This window comes from Coffea eugenioides, chromosome 3 (assembly GCF_003713205.1).
Source record: "Coffea eugenioides isolate CCC68of chromosome 3, Ceug_1.0, whole genome shotgun sequence".
In the NCBI taxonomy this organism is placed as follows: Eukaryota; Viridiplantae; Streptophyta; class Magnoliopsida; order Gentianales; family Rubiaceae; genus Coffea; species Coffea eugenioides.
In genome coordinates, this window is record NC_040037.1 from 13,455,433 (window position 1) to 13,471,541 (window position 16,109).

Genomic DNA, 16,109 nt, shown 5'->3' on the forward strand with positions numbered 1-16,109 from the left:
ATTAATTACAGATTCTACCGGTTTTAGTTGATTTTGTATTACAAAGTATCTTAAAAGAGTTATTGACAATTGAAGAGTGGACAAATAAAACGGGGAAGAGAAATTAACGGTTAAGTTTTTTTTGGAAATCATCTAACATGATTTGATTTACATAACTCCCCTAATGGTAGGTCAAACATGCATTAAAAATTACAGATCATAATTTAACAGATACAGTAGAATTGAAAATTACAAACAGATCTAAAAAAATATAAAGAATTTTAAAAGTGTCTCCCTTTCGTACATATGGCAATCGCCAGATTTGTTAATAAACTGTTTTAAGTTTCAATAATGATAATGAAATATATTGAAATAGATTCAAACTTTGAAAAAAATTTTAGATCTGACAACCAAATGTGAAATAAATTCAGATCTAATAACAAAATAAAGGAAAAAAAAAATCTCCATAGGAGTTTGTTTTCAATTGGATGGATGATGTAATGTTCAAATTGGAATTGGATACGTAAGTGCAAAGGTAAGCCATTTCCTTTCCATTTTTTTGAATGCATTCGATGTTTCATTTTCCCAAAGGAATTAAAACAAACTTGGATAGTACAAAAGTTTAAGGTGGAAGATGACACCACAATTTTAAAGTGAATTTGACCATTTATTTGTATGTAAAGTTTTAACCTTTTAACTTAACAAGACATGCTTAAAATCTTACCATTGTCTGTCTTTCAGTTTAGTTCAAGGGACAATTTCAGAAGTTTTTGCTATCACAAGCCTCCCATGAAATTTTAGAAATATCCCATACCTTAGGCCTTTTTCTGCTTTTTGTTGGTATGATGTAGTTTATACACTTTAGAATGACATGTCCTTGGAGATGCTTTTGATGTAAACATTCCGACCATAAAATGCTGTTCGACAGTCTATATCTCTTGTAACAGTGTAGCATATAAGAAATGGACTGCTATAGCATTCAAAACTAGAATAGCTAACCTTTAACGCATTCAACTGCAAGGAAAATTATGTTCTATTTTTACATGATCAGATTTTTATTCAGTACAACCTCTGAAGAAACCTTTAACGCATTCTTCTTATAACTTTACTTGCCTAAAACCTCGAGACAATAGTATGACGAAATTTATTGGAACAAATACGTCACTCAACTGTCAATATAGTGAAATCCACCCTCAGGCACATAGCTAGAAGGAATTCTTGCCATAACAAAGATATGTCTTCATGTCCTCTTCCAGGTTGACAAAGGTGGAGTTTCAGAAGTTTGCCAAGTAACAAGGCCAGGCCCATACCTATCACCCTTGACTCCTGCAGAAGCGATGGATTCAAGTTCCGCCATTTCCTCTGCAGACAGTTTTACAGACAAAGCTCCTATATTCTGATTGAGGTTCTCAATCTTGGTAGTGCCCGGTATGGGGCAAACATCATTGCCTTGGTGATGGACCCAGGCCAGTGCTAGCTGTGATGGAGTACAACCCTTCCTTGAAGCAATGGCATTGACCTGCTCGTACAAGTTCTTGTTGTGCTCCAAATTCTCTGCTTGAAACCTTGGCATATACTGCATTGTATGAATTTCAAAATTTAAGCAACTATAATGCCAGAAGACGTTACGAATAACTTCAGGGGAAAGAAACATCAATTGTAGAAGGTAGATCCTGCGATACATTTCCCATTAAAGAGGAAACTATAATGCAAGAAATCAGAAGGGAGTAATGAACAGACGGTACTAATTACTTCAAGATGATCAGAAATATTGTTTGAAGGGCACAAGTTCAGGGGAAAGAACAATGCATCAAGGTGGACTGAATACTCCCAAGTAGGAATCATCAACTGTTGGAGTTAAGTTCTGAGATACATTTCCCATCAAAGAGGAAACTTAAAATACAAATCAACTATGAAGTATACTTCTGAGTTCTGACCAATGAAACTCAGTTTTAGGATTAATGGTAAAAGAAAAATGATAGTTTCACAAGACAACATAAGTTCTGTGCCTGAGACTAAATGATGAAATTGAAGTCTAAGGCCCATTTCCCCTCAAAACAGTAAAGAGACTTTTACTTAAAAACTGGCATAGTTTCTTCCTGTTTTGACATCTTAGGACGTCTTTGCACTTTAAAATTCAATACCATCCATTGCTTGCGATTGTTGTCCTCTATATAAATTTCCAGCATGCAATAACAACCTTCAATTCATATAAGATCTAAAATTTGACAAAGCTAGTGCTATATCTTTTAATTTGAACTAAGTACCGAGGACACCAAAATCTGCATTCATTGAATCAAACTAAAGAGTTCAAGACTTGTTCAAGAAGAAAACAAAAAAAAACCCGTTGAATTGCTATGCTTAATAGAAATTTGATTAAATGTGATCAAGCAAGATTGCCACTGAGTGAGAAACTTATTCGAACTATAAACAATCTTTTTGGCTATGCACAAACCTTTCGGAAGTCACCTTCAGCCAAATTCTCGATCAGCTTTGGACCTGATGAGAAGAAACCTCGTCCAAGTGGACTATATGCAACAATCCCTATGCCAAGATCTCTGAAAGATTATACCAAAAACTGAATTGAGAACTTCATATTTCTTCTAGACCATGTAGAAAATGCAGCAGAATATACGCACTACCTGCAAGCGGGAATAATCTCTTCCTCGACATCTCTGGTCCACAATGACCACTCCAACTGTACAGCTGTTATTGGATGAACAGCATGTGCTCTTCGAATTGTTGAAGCTGAGGCCTCAGACAGACCTATATACTTTATTTTACCCTCTTCAACCAGTTTCTTGAGCTCTCCAATCTAGAGAATTTCAATGGACAAGAAGATGCGAAGCTGATTTATTACATTCAATACTTAGGCAGATAATCGAAATATTACGTGGAACAAGTAAAAGTTGCACTAGTTCAACGAAGTCTTGGACAAAGTATACGTCAAACTGAAATCCCTAGTTGATGAAAATGGCAATAAGCATCCAGTGATAGTTCTCTATGTACAGCCCAACGGATGACTTAGTTCTACTGGACCATGCCAACATAATGCTCCTCCAATATGATTACATGACATTGTTGACTTATATATATAATAATGGCTGTACGCAGCAATTATCAGTTGCCAATTTTGCTTGATTTCCTTTATACTTGCCTGTATTTTGAGTGATTAAACTGCAAGAAAGTTTCTTCCTAATACTCAGGGAAAACAAGACAATTCTTTGCTGACTACATGAGAAAAAGAAGACAGAGAAATCGTTTCATAAAAGCTTAATGTAAGCAAGCTGCTGAAATCTTTGAATTGCTTGGAGAGGTCAATGAGGCAGTTGCAGTTGGCTTTCACAATTAGACAAAAAGCTATACTCTGAACAAAATGAGTACCATGTTTTTAGATATTGACTAAAAAACGTCTATCTGCAGTGCTTTTGGCACCGACTGAAAACGATTGACAAGGTAAGTAAATAGTATATCTCAACTGGATAGCCTATCTCAAATGAAAAAGAATGCTCAGGTCTCTTGGTTCTAAACGAAAGCTGTATAATGTATAGCATGATATCAACCTGTATATCCCTCAGCAGGACTGTCAAGCTAATATAAGACATTTTCATTGTTTTCACTTTTCAGGATGCCTTGTGCTAATTCAGCAATACCATACTGCAGATTAGCCTAGACCATAAGGTTGACTAACTTTTCTGTGCAATTTTTGAAGAATTGAAACGGACATGAAACTGAATTATTCTAAATTTGGAGTTGATCAAACTTTTGTTTCATCAAGAATGAGGTGGAGCTAAAAAACAAGAAAGGCAAAATGGAGCAAACCGTGACTTCAATGGGCACACGTGTATCGATGCGATGTTGATAATAGAGATCAATGCAGTCCACATCAAGCCGCTTCAAACTCGCTTCACAACAAGCCCTCACATAGGCTGGATCACCACATACATCAAATTTCCCATCCTGATAACTGATTGCAAATTTTGTTGCTAGCTCCACTTTCGCTCTTATTCCTTCCTTCAAGGCCTAGAACCATGATTTCATTATGTTAATCATCAAGGACATACACATTAATGCATGGTATAGCAAGCGGATTTTGTGATTTCATGGATTGCACAGTCCTTCTGGAGTTTTTCCAACACTTCATTGTTAAGGCTATGCCACTTCTTTGTGTGGCAAAGGATATGAAAATTATGTAATCCTTGGGGTTTAGAAGTCTGATACTCTTAAAGGAGCCAATCCATTTTCTTTTTCTTTTTGTTTTATATTTCTTCAACTTAAATTTACAATCTAGCTCTGTCATTCACAAGATTTGAAGCAATCTAGCCTAATTGTCATTCACAGAATCGTGTACATGCACATTAATACAAATATAGGGAACTGATCAATGTAGATTAATTAGTGCCCTTTTAGGAACCATTTGGATCAAAGGAAAGGATAAATAAATAAATAAAACATCCTAGTAAAAAAGAAAGGAAAGGAGAGTAGAGGAAAATAGTTCTCATTTGTCATATTTGGATTAGATATGGATGGGAAAGTAAGAAAACCAAAATATTTACATAAAATATTTACATAAGTTGCTTAACGATAAAAGGAGGTTTGCATAGAATGACAGACATGAAAGGAGGAACTTTGCTTAACGATAAAATATTTACATAAGTTGCTTAGCCAAACATTCCTAGCGTGCTGTTGCATACCACAATTCATATCTAAAGCAGGTTTCACAAATGGCAAGTTCTACAGATATGAAATACATGCTTACTCAAGTTTACGTAAAATTTTGGGTGCTTGAGGCATTTTACTAGAAAATCATGAACTAGATTGATAGGGTATAATTTGTTAGTAATTTTATTATTAATTTCCCCTTTCATCCCTGATAAATATTGTGTTAATTGCTAATATTTACTCATATTTGGTATCTGGACTTAATTTCAGGAATGAAGCAGGAAACTACCAAAAAGGAAGGACTTTATGGAAAATAGGGAGACTTCTAAGGACTTCAATTCTTGGGCCCTTGGAGTGGTGGGGACCACAAGCTAGTGAAAAGCTAATAAGTCATTTGGGCTCTTCAAAGAAAGCTACGGAAAGAGACTTGGAACAAGAAGTACTTGGAAAGCTTTGTCCACATGTGCGGGGACCACGGATAAGAAGCATGAATCATTTGGACTCTAGGAAAAGAAACGTACAAGACTTTGAATTTGGTGTGGGGACCACTAGAGATAGCATTAGACTTCCTTTTGGCTTTAAAAAGGGAGAAACGTACAAGAGAACGGGGAGGAATGAATCACTAGTTTGAGGTTTTTAGTTGAGTTTTGAGTTTTCTTTTCTTAGCTCTTTCGCATGGTTGTTCTCCATTAATGGAGAACTAACCTCTTAATTCAAGTCAAGGGGACAACTGAAGATTTGGTTCAACAATTACTGTGAGATCTAATTTATTTTAATTGCTTCCTTAATTTATTTATATTTATATGTTTCCTGCTTTTAATTGCTATAGCTCGTGTGAGTGATTGAATAGATGCGCAATATTTAATTATTCACATAGGCTATTTTGCTAAATAGGGATAATTGAATCCGTAATTGTTCGTTATCTTTATCTCAGTAGCAACTGGCGTAATTGGGTTTATGTCAGGGGAGCATACGATCTAACTTAAACAAACCCTCGTAGCGTGTTTGTTAGTTAGGATTGGGCCTTTCTAATTATTAATGCAATCTAGAAATTAAATCCTACGGTCGTACCTAGGGTTGTTTTTGGGTTAGAGAAATAGTTAACGGTCGTACCTTAACTATCGAGAAATTAAGGAAAGGTTGGTTGTTTATCGCGTGCATGACAACTATAACTGGTCTATTAATAAATGTGGAATTATGTGTGAATCAATGATCAGTGCCTGAACCATGTCTGAAGTGTACCCTTGACTAGAGTTTTCCCTTAATTATTTCTCTTAATCAATTATTTTCTGCAGTTAATTTATTTAGTTAGCATTCAATCCAAAACCCCCCATACTTTGGACTCTAGAAGAAACGAATTATCCCCAGTCCCTATGGATTCGACCCTACTCACCGCTATATACAAAATCTGTATTTTTCTCGAGTAGGTATTTATTATTGTACAGGTTCGGCACCTGTCAATTTTTGGCGCCGTTGCCGGGGACTGGCGCTAGTTATTTGTTTCTTTTTCAATTCATCTTGTTTACATTCTTTTTTTTTTATTTAGTTTATGGCTTCTTACACTCCGTATTTTGGTGATATACTGGATTTTATTTCCGGGGAAGGTAATGAGGCTAGTTTTTTTGTGAGGTCTGCATATGCAGAGGCACTAAACTCTGTTAGAGAAAGAATGGCTGCTGCAACCTGTGAAATTTGTTATGCCAGGGATCATTCAACCGGTATGTGCCCCGAATATCAAGACTACCTGAGTGACTATCTCAAAAAAAAATTTGGAGATTCTTCACCTCGATCTCAAACGTGGTATGACCCTTATTCAAACCGGTATGATCAAGGATGGTGGGATAACTCCAACGTTAATTATGAAGAGGGGCCAATGAGTTTTCAGCTGCAAGAGTCTCAACAATCGTCATTCATGTCAGACTTGCCCTCACAGACCATCAATGACTCTAAGAAAGGTGAGAGTGCAATTATCCTGACAAGTGATATGGAACTGCAAGAGTCTCAAGAAGGAGGATCCAAAGATACAGTTGAAAAGGAAGTTGAAGCGGAAGACATGAGACTCCAACATCAAATTATTCAAGTGAATGAATCCAGTGAACAATTTCCAAATGCGGTGACATCTTCTCCACTCCTTAATCAATATTTTCCTAATTCCTCCTCTTCAATTCCTGTTACTGAAATTGATTTTATTATACCAGAAAATCTGAAATTTCATGACAGGAATAAGTTAAGAGTGGCAATGGAAAAATATCTTGAACCGATGAATGCGTGTGGTGGAGGAGTGAGTGGAGAATGCAGATCATTGTTGACTTGTTTAACGCCATTTACTAGTCCATGGAAGCCCGTAACTCGTGTGCTCAAAGATTACTCCATCTATGAGGGTTACCAGGATCATATTGAAGATGAAGCATTGAAACGAGCCACAAGATTTTATCCCCCGTGAACAAGCATAGCATGTCTAGCCAAAGACATTAAAGAAAGGCGCTACTTGGGAGGCAACCCAATTGTTTCTTTTAATTGTTTGTTTGATTTCGTGTGATAGTTTAAATATATTTCCCTTGAATTCGACTGATTTTGGGTTTCAGTTTTCGTTGTTGCTAATATGTAGGTGGCATTTCCTCTTGACGCGCCCGCGTGATGAAGTGCAGGAAGGGGTCAAGATTCAAAAACGCGACTTGAAGTCGCGTTTACCTGCACAGTCGCGTTTCCATTTCTGCAAGTTTTGTGCAGGAAACGCGACTCAGAAAACGCGAGTGGGAGGCGCGTTTTCAGTCGCGTTTTCATTTCTGCAAGTTTTGTGCAGGAAACGCGACTCAGAAAACGCGAGTTAGAGGCGCGTTTTCAATCGCGTTTTAAGTCCTGCAAGTTTTGTGAAGGAAACGCGACTTAGAAAACGCGAGTTGAAGGCGCGTTTTCAATCGCGTTTTATGTGGCCCAATAAAGGCTTCAGAAACGTAGGCTTTGAAGGCTCGGATAGTCACTGTTGACACTAATGTCGCCGGCATGGCACAGAGTATAGCGGCATTTATGCAGCAAGCCGGTTTCCCTCCGCCGTTTCCGCCTAACCCTCCCTTGTCTGGACGACTTCAGGGAAGTACCGTTGCCCCTTCCCTTTTTCTGCTATTATCTTTTCGCATTGAGGTCAATGCGTCATTTTAGGTGTGGGGGGGTCAGTTTGGGTGCTGGATATTTTCAGTTGTTCATTTTTTTATTGTTTTCCTCTTGTTTTCTGTTTAGGTGTTGTTCCTTTATCCCTTTTGGGTATTTTTCCCTTGCTGTTATCTTGGTGAATATTTTGGCAGCTCATTTATTTATTGCTAGTTGTAGTTTACACTATGAATTGAGTTTCGGTGGCAAGTAAGAGCATGCTGTCTTGGTGAATTTTTTTTTTGAGTTTAACGACTTGGTGCAATTTATGGCTAACTTGTTTAGGCAATGTAAATATTTGGCTGGCATTGTTGTGTGGATTGGTCTCCTGTCTACCTTAGTTCTCCATATTTTAGGACATGACGCAGGCTATGATCTTTAATTACTTGATATTTTGGTGTTTATTGGTGAATAACGTATGGCTATACTCCGCTAGTGTCGCCACCCAGTAACCGGGAGTCTTCACCACAAGTGTCGGCTCTCGCGTCAAAAAGTGGCGATATCTATGAGTAAGTGGTCCTGGAGCAGTGAAAAGTTGAGTAACTGGGCTCTTTCATCTAAAAATGTTAGAGTTCACGTCAAAAGACTTAAACAGCTCGGGACTAAGCAATCCAAAAAAAAAAGGGAAGAAAAAGGAAAAAAAAAAAAGTGAAAAGAAAAAAAAAAGGGAAATCAAACAAAAAAGAAGAAAAAAAAAAAAAGAAGAGAAAATTAGATGTGGAGAATATGTGAGTTTATGATCATGTTAGCCTGCCGATCCTTGGTTCGTATTGTTGAGATTTTGGTTGCCAGTTGACTTAGTTATTGACTGTTGCTAGTTAGTATTTGGATTTCCTAAGCGAATTAGCCATGAATTGGACAAGTCTATGAACTTAGGAGCTAACCGGGAGAGACATGTCTTGACACTTTGTTACTAGATCTTGATTTTGGGTATAAGCACAGCTGGCTATGATAATGTGAAAGCTAGCCATTGTTGAGTTGAATTTTTCCCATGCTTGAGGGCAAGCATGATTCAGGTGTGGGGGGAATTGATAGGGTATAATTTGTTAGTAATTTTATTATTAATTTCCCCTTTCATCCCTGATAAATATTGTGTTAATTGCTAATATTTACTCATATTTGGTATCTGGACTTAATTTCAGGAATGAAGCAGGAAACTACCAAAAAGGAAGGACTTTATGGAAAATAGGGAGACTTCTAAGGACTTCAATTCTTGGGCCCTTGGAGTGGTGGGGACCACAAGCTAGTGAAAAGCTAATAAGTCATTTGGGCTCTTCAAAGAAAGCTACGGAAAGAGACTTGGAACAAGAAGTACTTGGAAGGCTTTGTCCACATGTGCGGGGACCACGGATAAGAAGCATGAATCATTTGGACTCTAGTAAAAGAAACGTACAAGACTTTGAATTTGGTGTGGGGACCACTAGAGATAGCATTAGACTTCCTTTTGGCTTTAAAAAGGGAGAAACGTACAAGAGAACGGGGAGGAATGAATCACTAGTTTGAGGTTTTTAGTTGAGTTTTGAGTTTTCTTTTCTTAGCTCTTTCGCATGGTTGTTCTCCATTAATGGAGAACTAACCTCTTAATTCAAGTCAAGGGGACAACTGAAGATTTGGTTCAACAATTACTGTGAGATCTAATTTATTTTAATTGCTTCCTTAATTTATTTATATTTATATGTTTCCTGCTTTTAATTGCTATAGCTCGTGTGAGTGATTGAATAGATGCGCAATATTTAATTATTCACATAGGCTATTTTGCTAAATAGGGATAATTGAATCCGTAATTGTTCGTTATCTTTATCTCAGTAGCAACTGGCGTAATTGGGTTTATGTCAGGGGAGCATACGATCTAACTTAAACAAACCCCCGTAGCGTGTTTGTTAGTTAGGATTGGGCCTTTCTAATTATTAATGCAATCTAGAAATTAAATCCTACGGTCGTACCTAGGGTTGTTTTTGGGTTAGAGAAATAGTTAACGGTCGTACCTTAACTATCGAGAAATTAAGGAAAGGTTGGTTGTTTATCGCGTGCATGACAACTATAACTGGTCTATTAATAAATGTGGAATTATGTGTGAATCAATGATCAGTGCCTGAACCATGTCTGAAGTGTACCCTTGGCTAGAGTTTTCCCTTAATTATTTCTCTTAATCAATTATTTTCTGCAGTTTATTTATTTAGTTAGCATTCAATCCAAAACCCCCCATACTTTGGACTCTAGAAGAAACGAATTATCCCCAGTCCCCGTGGATTCGACCCTACTCACCGCTATATACAAAATCTGTATTTTTCTCGAGTATGTATTTATTATTGTACAGGTTCGGCACCTGTCAATAGATTTTCTTTCCCTCTGTTTCCGTCTACTTTTGTATGGAAATGATGTCTGAGCAAAACAAAATCCATCCATTTCCTTTTCTTTCCGTTTCATCTCCTTTCCTCTCTCAAAATCAATCCAAACACAATCCGTCCATTTTCTTACCTTTCTTTTCCCTTCTATTCCTTCATACAATTCTCTTTTCATAATCTTTAAAACTTACTCTCTCTTATCAGAGAAATAGTAAACTTTCCATTAATTGATGAAAGTTTTAACTTCAAAGACAAAAATACCAATTTCATTATGACGTCGAATTTTGAAGGGAAAAAAAAGAGAAAATAAAGAGATGGTAGAAAAGTTCTAAATCCTTCATGTCACGTGGCTACTTCTAATGGGATAGAGCTATTCAACATATACGCGTGTAGCTACAAGATTTTGAAATCCTTCTCTTCTCAACTTTGTTGCACGTTTGACAATTGACACCACATGGATGCCATTGTCGGAATATTGAAAAATTTGGGTGACTGAGCTATATAGAAAACTATTTATAAAAAAAAACTCTCAATATTTTTCAACCACTTTTTTTTTCTCTTACAAGTATATTTTTTCAAGAAAGAAAAAAAAACTACAATAAAATTTTCATGAACCACCTCCAAAAACGCCAAACCAAACAAAGTCGTTTTTATGTTATTTCCAGCAGTTGGGACTTTTGATTGGTGCCTTAAAAGAGTCTAGTCTTTTTGGTTAAATAGTCTAATAAAATAAATATAATTTACACTTAACCCCTTGTAATAATTCACTTGTCTCATTTTGCTACTTCCAATTTTATTTATCATCACTTTGCCCTTTCCTATTTTCCGCCCTTGTTTGCTTCCCTTTCCTTTCTTTTAGAAGGTAACATATCTCAATGGTAGAGATAAAACTTCAATTATTTTGATTCCTGTGTACGAGAAAAATATTATTAAATGAATCAAAGAATTCCTTACCAAAGAACAACGAGACGAATTGAAAGTTAATTACTATTATACCCTAAACACGTTTGCTTGGTTACCTAATAATTATAGGCCCTGCTTGACAACTAATTTAGCACTTAAAGTTAATGAATTCAGATCTTAATATGTTCAGAAGCATTTAAAATCAAATTTGAATATTTGAATTAATTAAATGACACTGAATTTCTTAAGCAACACTTACTCCAAAAATAAGTGATAGAGTTGTTCACTTATCATTTAGTGTGGCATGCACTCAAACGTATCAGATTTAGTATTTAACAATTTAATAACTTTATGGATTCAAACTTTAGATTAAATTTCAGTTTTCAAACTTCAAATTTACCAAATGCACCCATAGAGAATTATATTACTCATGTTGCCTGCTCAAATGAATGTTTAACTAGCAGAATTTGTGTAAATATACAACGCATAGTTCATAATAAATCAATAACTTCATAGCAAAAATCATTTGATACAAAATTGCACCAAAATCAAAGTCAAAGTAATTCATTCCATGTTTATAAAGGAGGACAAACTGAAAAAGCAGTAACATGAAAAAATGAAGAAGCAGAAAAGAAGAACAATGTCCTATTTGACTAATAATACTTACAATTTAAACAAATGGAGTTTAAGTGCTGACAAGCAAAATTAAGGGGGCACAAAGGGAGACAAGTTTTGAAGTGCAGGGGGTTAAGTATAAATAAAATATTTACAAATATGCTCTTTAAGAAATTAAAAGTACAAGAGTTTATGCATAGCGCACAACAGCAGAAAATTTGCAAATATGGTACCTTGCCAATGAGTATTTCGTTGGTGTGAGGTCCATAGATATCGGAGGTGTCAAGATGGGTGATACCTCTGCTAATAGCATGGTGGATGAGTTTGATCATATCAGGCTCGGGCTTTGACGGCCCGTAGGAGCCTGACATGCCCATGCAGCCCAGCCCTTGAGCTGAAACTTCAAGACCTTGCGAGCCCAGCTTGATTCTTGGCACTTTCACTTCATCTGACGCCGCCATTTTCCGACAAAAACACAAGACAGAGGAAAGAGTTGAGTGGAGCAGAGTTTATTGTTTAGTAGCTGAGACCTGAAGAAGAAGTATGGACGGGACTGATGAGGGATGCGTGTGGGGATCGTTCTATGGCAGGCACGGTTTGACCGTGCCTACCATAGGAACGTGCTCAGAAATAGGCACGTGCACGTACACTGATGATTAATGTAGTGAACCGTAAGGGAAAATGGACACTGGAGGCCACACGCGCATGAATTAAGCGTAGGGAGGAAATGATTTCGGGAATAGTTAATATTCCCATTTATCATTGATTTGAAATTCTACTTATTTTTTTAATTTTTCGCATGTCGTTTAACAAGAAAAAAATAATATTTTATTATTATTATTAGATTAATAGAAAATTCAAATTTATCTTTTTAACATTTAGTAAAAATGGAGTTTAAATGTATATTTATTTTTAAATGAGTATAAATGGGTCAGTCCAATCAATCAACTATCCACCAATCAAATGAATTTAATTACGTACTCACTTAGACCCGTTTAAATTTTAATGGGTGAATTTGAACGGGTTATTAGTAAACGGGTTTGAACAGATCAATATAATTGGATTGTGATTGTATATGAAATTATGAATTATGAATATCTATGAAATGATTTATATTCTTGCAACTCCTTATGTATGATAATAAATGTCATGAACTACAAGTTGCCATTGCCACACATTAATATTATATGTTACCGGTTAAATGTTATATTGAATAGTTATTAACATACATAGTCTATGTGTGAATGCAATTGTCTCTAATTGAACTCAATTGCTGACTTGACATTCTCTCATTGGCTGATTGGTGGTAGTCCTCCAATTGATTCTAATTTGATGAGTTGTTGTCCTCTGATTCGTTCATTGGTGGTAGTCCTCCCAATTGTTTATGAAGATGGTGATGTGGCGAGTTTTGATTGGATGGGAGGTGGTAGTTTTCTAATTGCATGTAGGATTGTGCTAAAATTTAGCCTTTTTTTTCCCTTTCCCAACAATAAATTGTGTTAACAAAAAATTGGTATCCCAATTATTCACAATTATCAATGCTTTTTTTGGTTGCCAAATAAATCACAATTATTAATTATTATTTTTTATTTATTGTAATAATTGCTTATGCTATGCTCTAGCTGTATTAATTATTATTATGTTATCTTTATTATGTTATGCTTTTCTTTTTAGCCATTTTCTTTGGCATTTTCTCTTTTCGAGTTTTCGTTTTAGTCATTTTTTTGGTGTCTTTTCATGCAGGTGTTTTGTTGATCTCCTGCTCAGAAAAAGCAATCCATATGCTAACTAAAAAGATCAGTTGTTTAAAATAGATTTTTTCATCTTTAAAATGTCTTTCTATTTGCTTTAGTTCTTCCAGTTCCCTTTTCTTCATTGGTTTTCAGCACTTGATGAATTAATACATTTCTCCTCTGGGAATCTAGAACTTCCATGCCAAGTTAGTCATTGACCAAAATTTTGAGTTACACTAGCAGCACTAAGAATAATTTGATTAGAGTTCACACTGATGTTCCTGCGCCTGATATGGGAACAAATGCACAGGTCAGTGCAAAACTGGTTTTCAACAGTATGATATGATTGGAGTACATATCTAGGTGACATTTTTGTTTTTGGAGAAAAATATAGTGATAAACACAACATTGTCTATGAAGCTCATCCAATTAACTGGATTGGAAATGTCTCGCATTTGAGCGGACAATGGCTTGGATGAGTACTATAAATTTCATGGCTATTCACCTGCAATAGTAACTGGAAAACCTGTAGTAAATTATCCAATTCCAAATGTATAAGGATCAATGTGCTTCTTTGATTTCTAAGATTTTGAACCTCAAAAAATTTCAACTTTTATTTATCGCAAGATATTCAAATTCTTGGGTGACATGATCTTGGTGGATCCCTCGGCAGAGATGCACCAACAGGGAGGGGAGTACTCTTTGCAACTAAAGCGCTGCTTAATGAATATGGAAAGAGTATCGCTAGGCAATGATTTGTTGTACAAGTAGCACCACTGGGAAGTGTACCTTCAGTTTATAATATGTTCGAATACTGTGGGATGCATTTGTAGTTTCAAGTGTACCTTTAGTTTCTGATATGCTCAAATACTGTGGGATGCATTTTGTTGAAACTACAAGCTCATTCAAAGAGCCTTCCTTGAGGACTTAGAAGTTACATCACAAAATGTCTCATGACTCGTGAGAAGAGAGAGCGAGTTAAAAAGTCAAAAATTATCGAATGTCATATGATCATAGAATTTTCTTCTTGATTTCAGGGATTTGGTAATGTCGGATCCTGGGCTGCTCAACTTATCAGTGAACAAGGGGAAAAGGTAATTCGCGCAAGTGATATAACAGGAGCCATAAAGCAGCACGGTAAGGGAATTGACGTACTAAACCTATGGAAGCATGTCAGGGAAAACCATGGAGGGGTGCTGACAGTGTTGATCCCAATTCTATTTTGCTTGAAGACTGTGATATTCTTATTCCAGCAGCCCTCGAAGGTGTTATCAATAGGTGGTTCTTCTAGCCTTAACATAGATTTTGTCCGACACTTGGTATCTTGCTTTTATGTGATTTTCTTACTTACAATACAAATGGACATTTGAATTGATTAAAGGGATAATGCAGATATTAAAGATAAATTTATACCAAATTTGCATCACTATACCTTTTTTGTATTTGTTCGTAGCTGTTTGTTCTGTTTGGATCCTGTCATGAGTTGCTTCGACTATTCTTTTTTATATTACTGACCTTTAATTTTTTAGCTTTTTCCATACACACACATATATATGTGGTTTGTGCTTTGTTGCATGATGTAGGACATTTGTAGGCATTTTTTAAATTATTTTTGGGAAAAAATTTAATGTGCAATATAAGAGTTTTTTAAATATGTTGTTTTCATATCATGCCTGGTGGAATTTCTCTTTTTTTTTTTTGATACAGTTTAATATGTTCGAATTCTGATTTACAGATATAATGTAGAGGTTTTTGTTTGTTGATGATTGCCTGGGCTAAATTTTGTTTACTTCTTTGATGTCTAATGTTTTATGTGATAGAAATTTAGGAATCTAAAAAATCTAAATGTTTGTTTATCTCCATAGCGCTTAAGTGCCCATAAGTTTTAGTATTTACTAAGTTTCCATAATTTTGACGTTTTTCTCTCCATTTTCTGCTTTAGAGATTAGTTATTTTAATATTTGCTTTGTTTGCATTGCTAATTTGCTCTTTTCCTCTTATTAAAAAGGAACAAAAGAAACTATTGGCATCACCAAGAGATCTCCCCTCAAATTCTGGTTTTTGACATTGACTTTCTTTTCTTTTCATTTTCTTATTTGGGCTTTTGCTTTGAACTCACCGAATTTGTGATAGTTACTCTCATATTGGTAAGAAACTTTGGCCATGATTTTTTTTATTTGCTCAAAAGTCACCAATTTTTCTAGATTGAGAATGATTCTTCCTTACACTTATCCTATTTCTTTCAGCATGTACAAAGAAATGTAATTTTTGTTTTTTTTTATTATAAATTTAGCTTACCTTACACAATAAAATAAAATTAAAATTAAATAAATGTTTAAGTTTATTACATGTTCCACCTTATTTGTTTTGCAGATTAAGCGAAACTTGAGTACTGGTTGCTTTTTGTTGAGGTCGGAGCAAACAATGAAAATTTCTCGACTTTTCTTTTCTTTTTTTTTTCCCTTCAATTATGTTATGAATTTGCTATTCCATGTTATGGGAGCCAATATGAGGACTTTGTCAAGCTAAAGTGCATGATCATCTATCTTCATTTTTTCTCCTCTAATTTCTTTTATTTCTAGGACAAGTAAATGATTATCCAATTCAATCATGCAAAAGTTTACGAACAAAACTATCAGTTTCTCCTCAAATATATCTTTCTTTTTTTTATTTTCTTTTCATTGTATCCAAAACAAGGGACATCTTAATAATCTCAGTAATCTAT

At 35.5% G+C, this 16,109-nt stretch overlaps 1 protein-coding gene and 1 pseudogene across 1 annotated transcript; one reads left to right on the plus strand and one right to left on the minus strand.

The window, feature by feature from the left end:
- Nucleotides 1-970: 970 nt before the first annotated feature.
- Nucleotides 971-12,198, minus strand: LOC113765375 (auxin-induced protein PCNT115-like). The gene is made up of 5 exons (XM_027309527.1): nt 11,885-12,198; nt 3,802-4,002; nt 2,622-2,794; nt 2,435-2,537; nt 971-1,555 (listed from the first exon to the last, which is right to left on the minus strand). The coding sequence occupies exons 1-5, from the start codon at nt 12,110-12,112 to the stop codon at nt 1,220-1,222; spliced, it is 1,041 nt and encodes a 346-aa protein (XP_027165328.1). The 5' UTR covers nt 12,113-12,198; the 3' UTR covers nt 971-1,219.
- A 16-nt stretch (nt 12,199-12,214) lies between these two features.
- LOC113766079 lies at nt 12,215-15,130 on the plus strand (annotated as a pseudogene).
- Nucleotides 15,131-16,109: the final 979 nt, after the last annotated feature.

What these genes read in the sequence shown, in the direction of transcription:
- LOC113765375 (XM_027309527.1), bottom strand. Translation starts at nt 12,112, where the DNA reads ATGGCGGCGTCAGATGAAGTGAAAGTGCCAAGAATCAAGCTGGGCTCG. An exon ending in ACGAAATACTCATTGGCAAG is followed by an intron (nt 4,003 to 11,884) that starts GTACCATATTTG and finishes TCATGGTTCTAG; the next exon opens with GCCTTGAAGGAAGGAATAAG. An exon ending in GAGATTATTCCCGCTTGCAG is followed by an intron (nt 2,538 to 2,621) that starts GTAGTGCGTATA and finishes ATAATCTTTCAG; the next exon opens with AGATCTTGGCATAGGGATTG.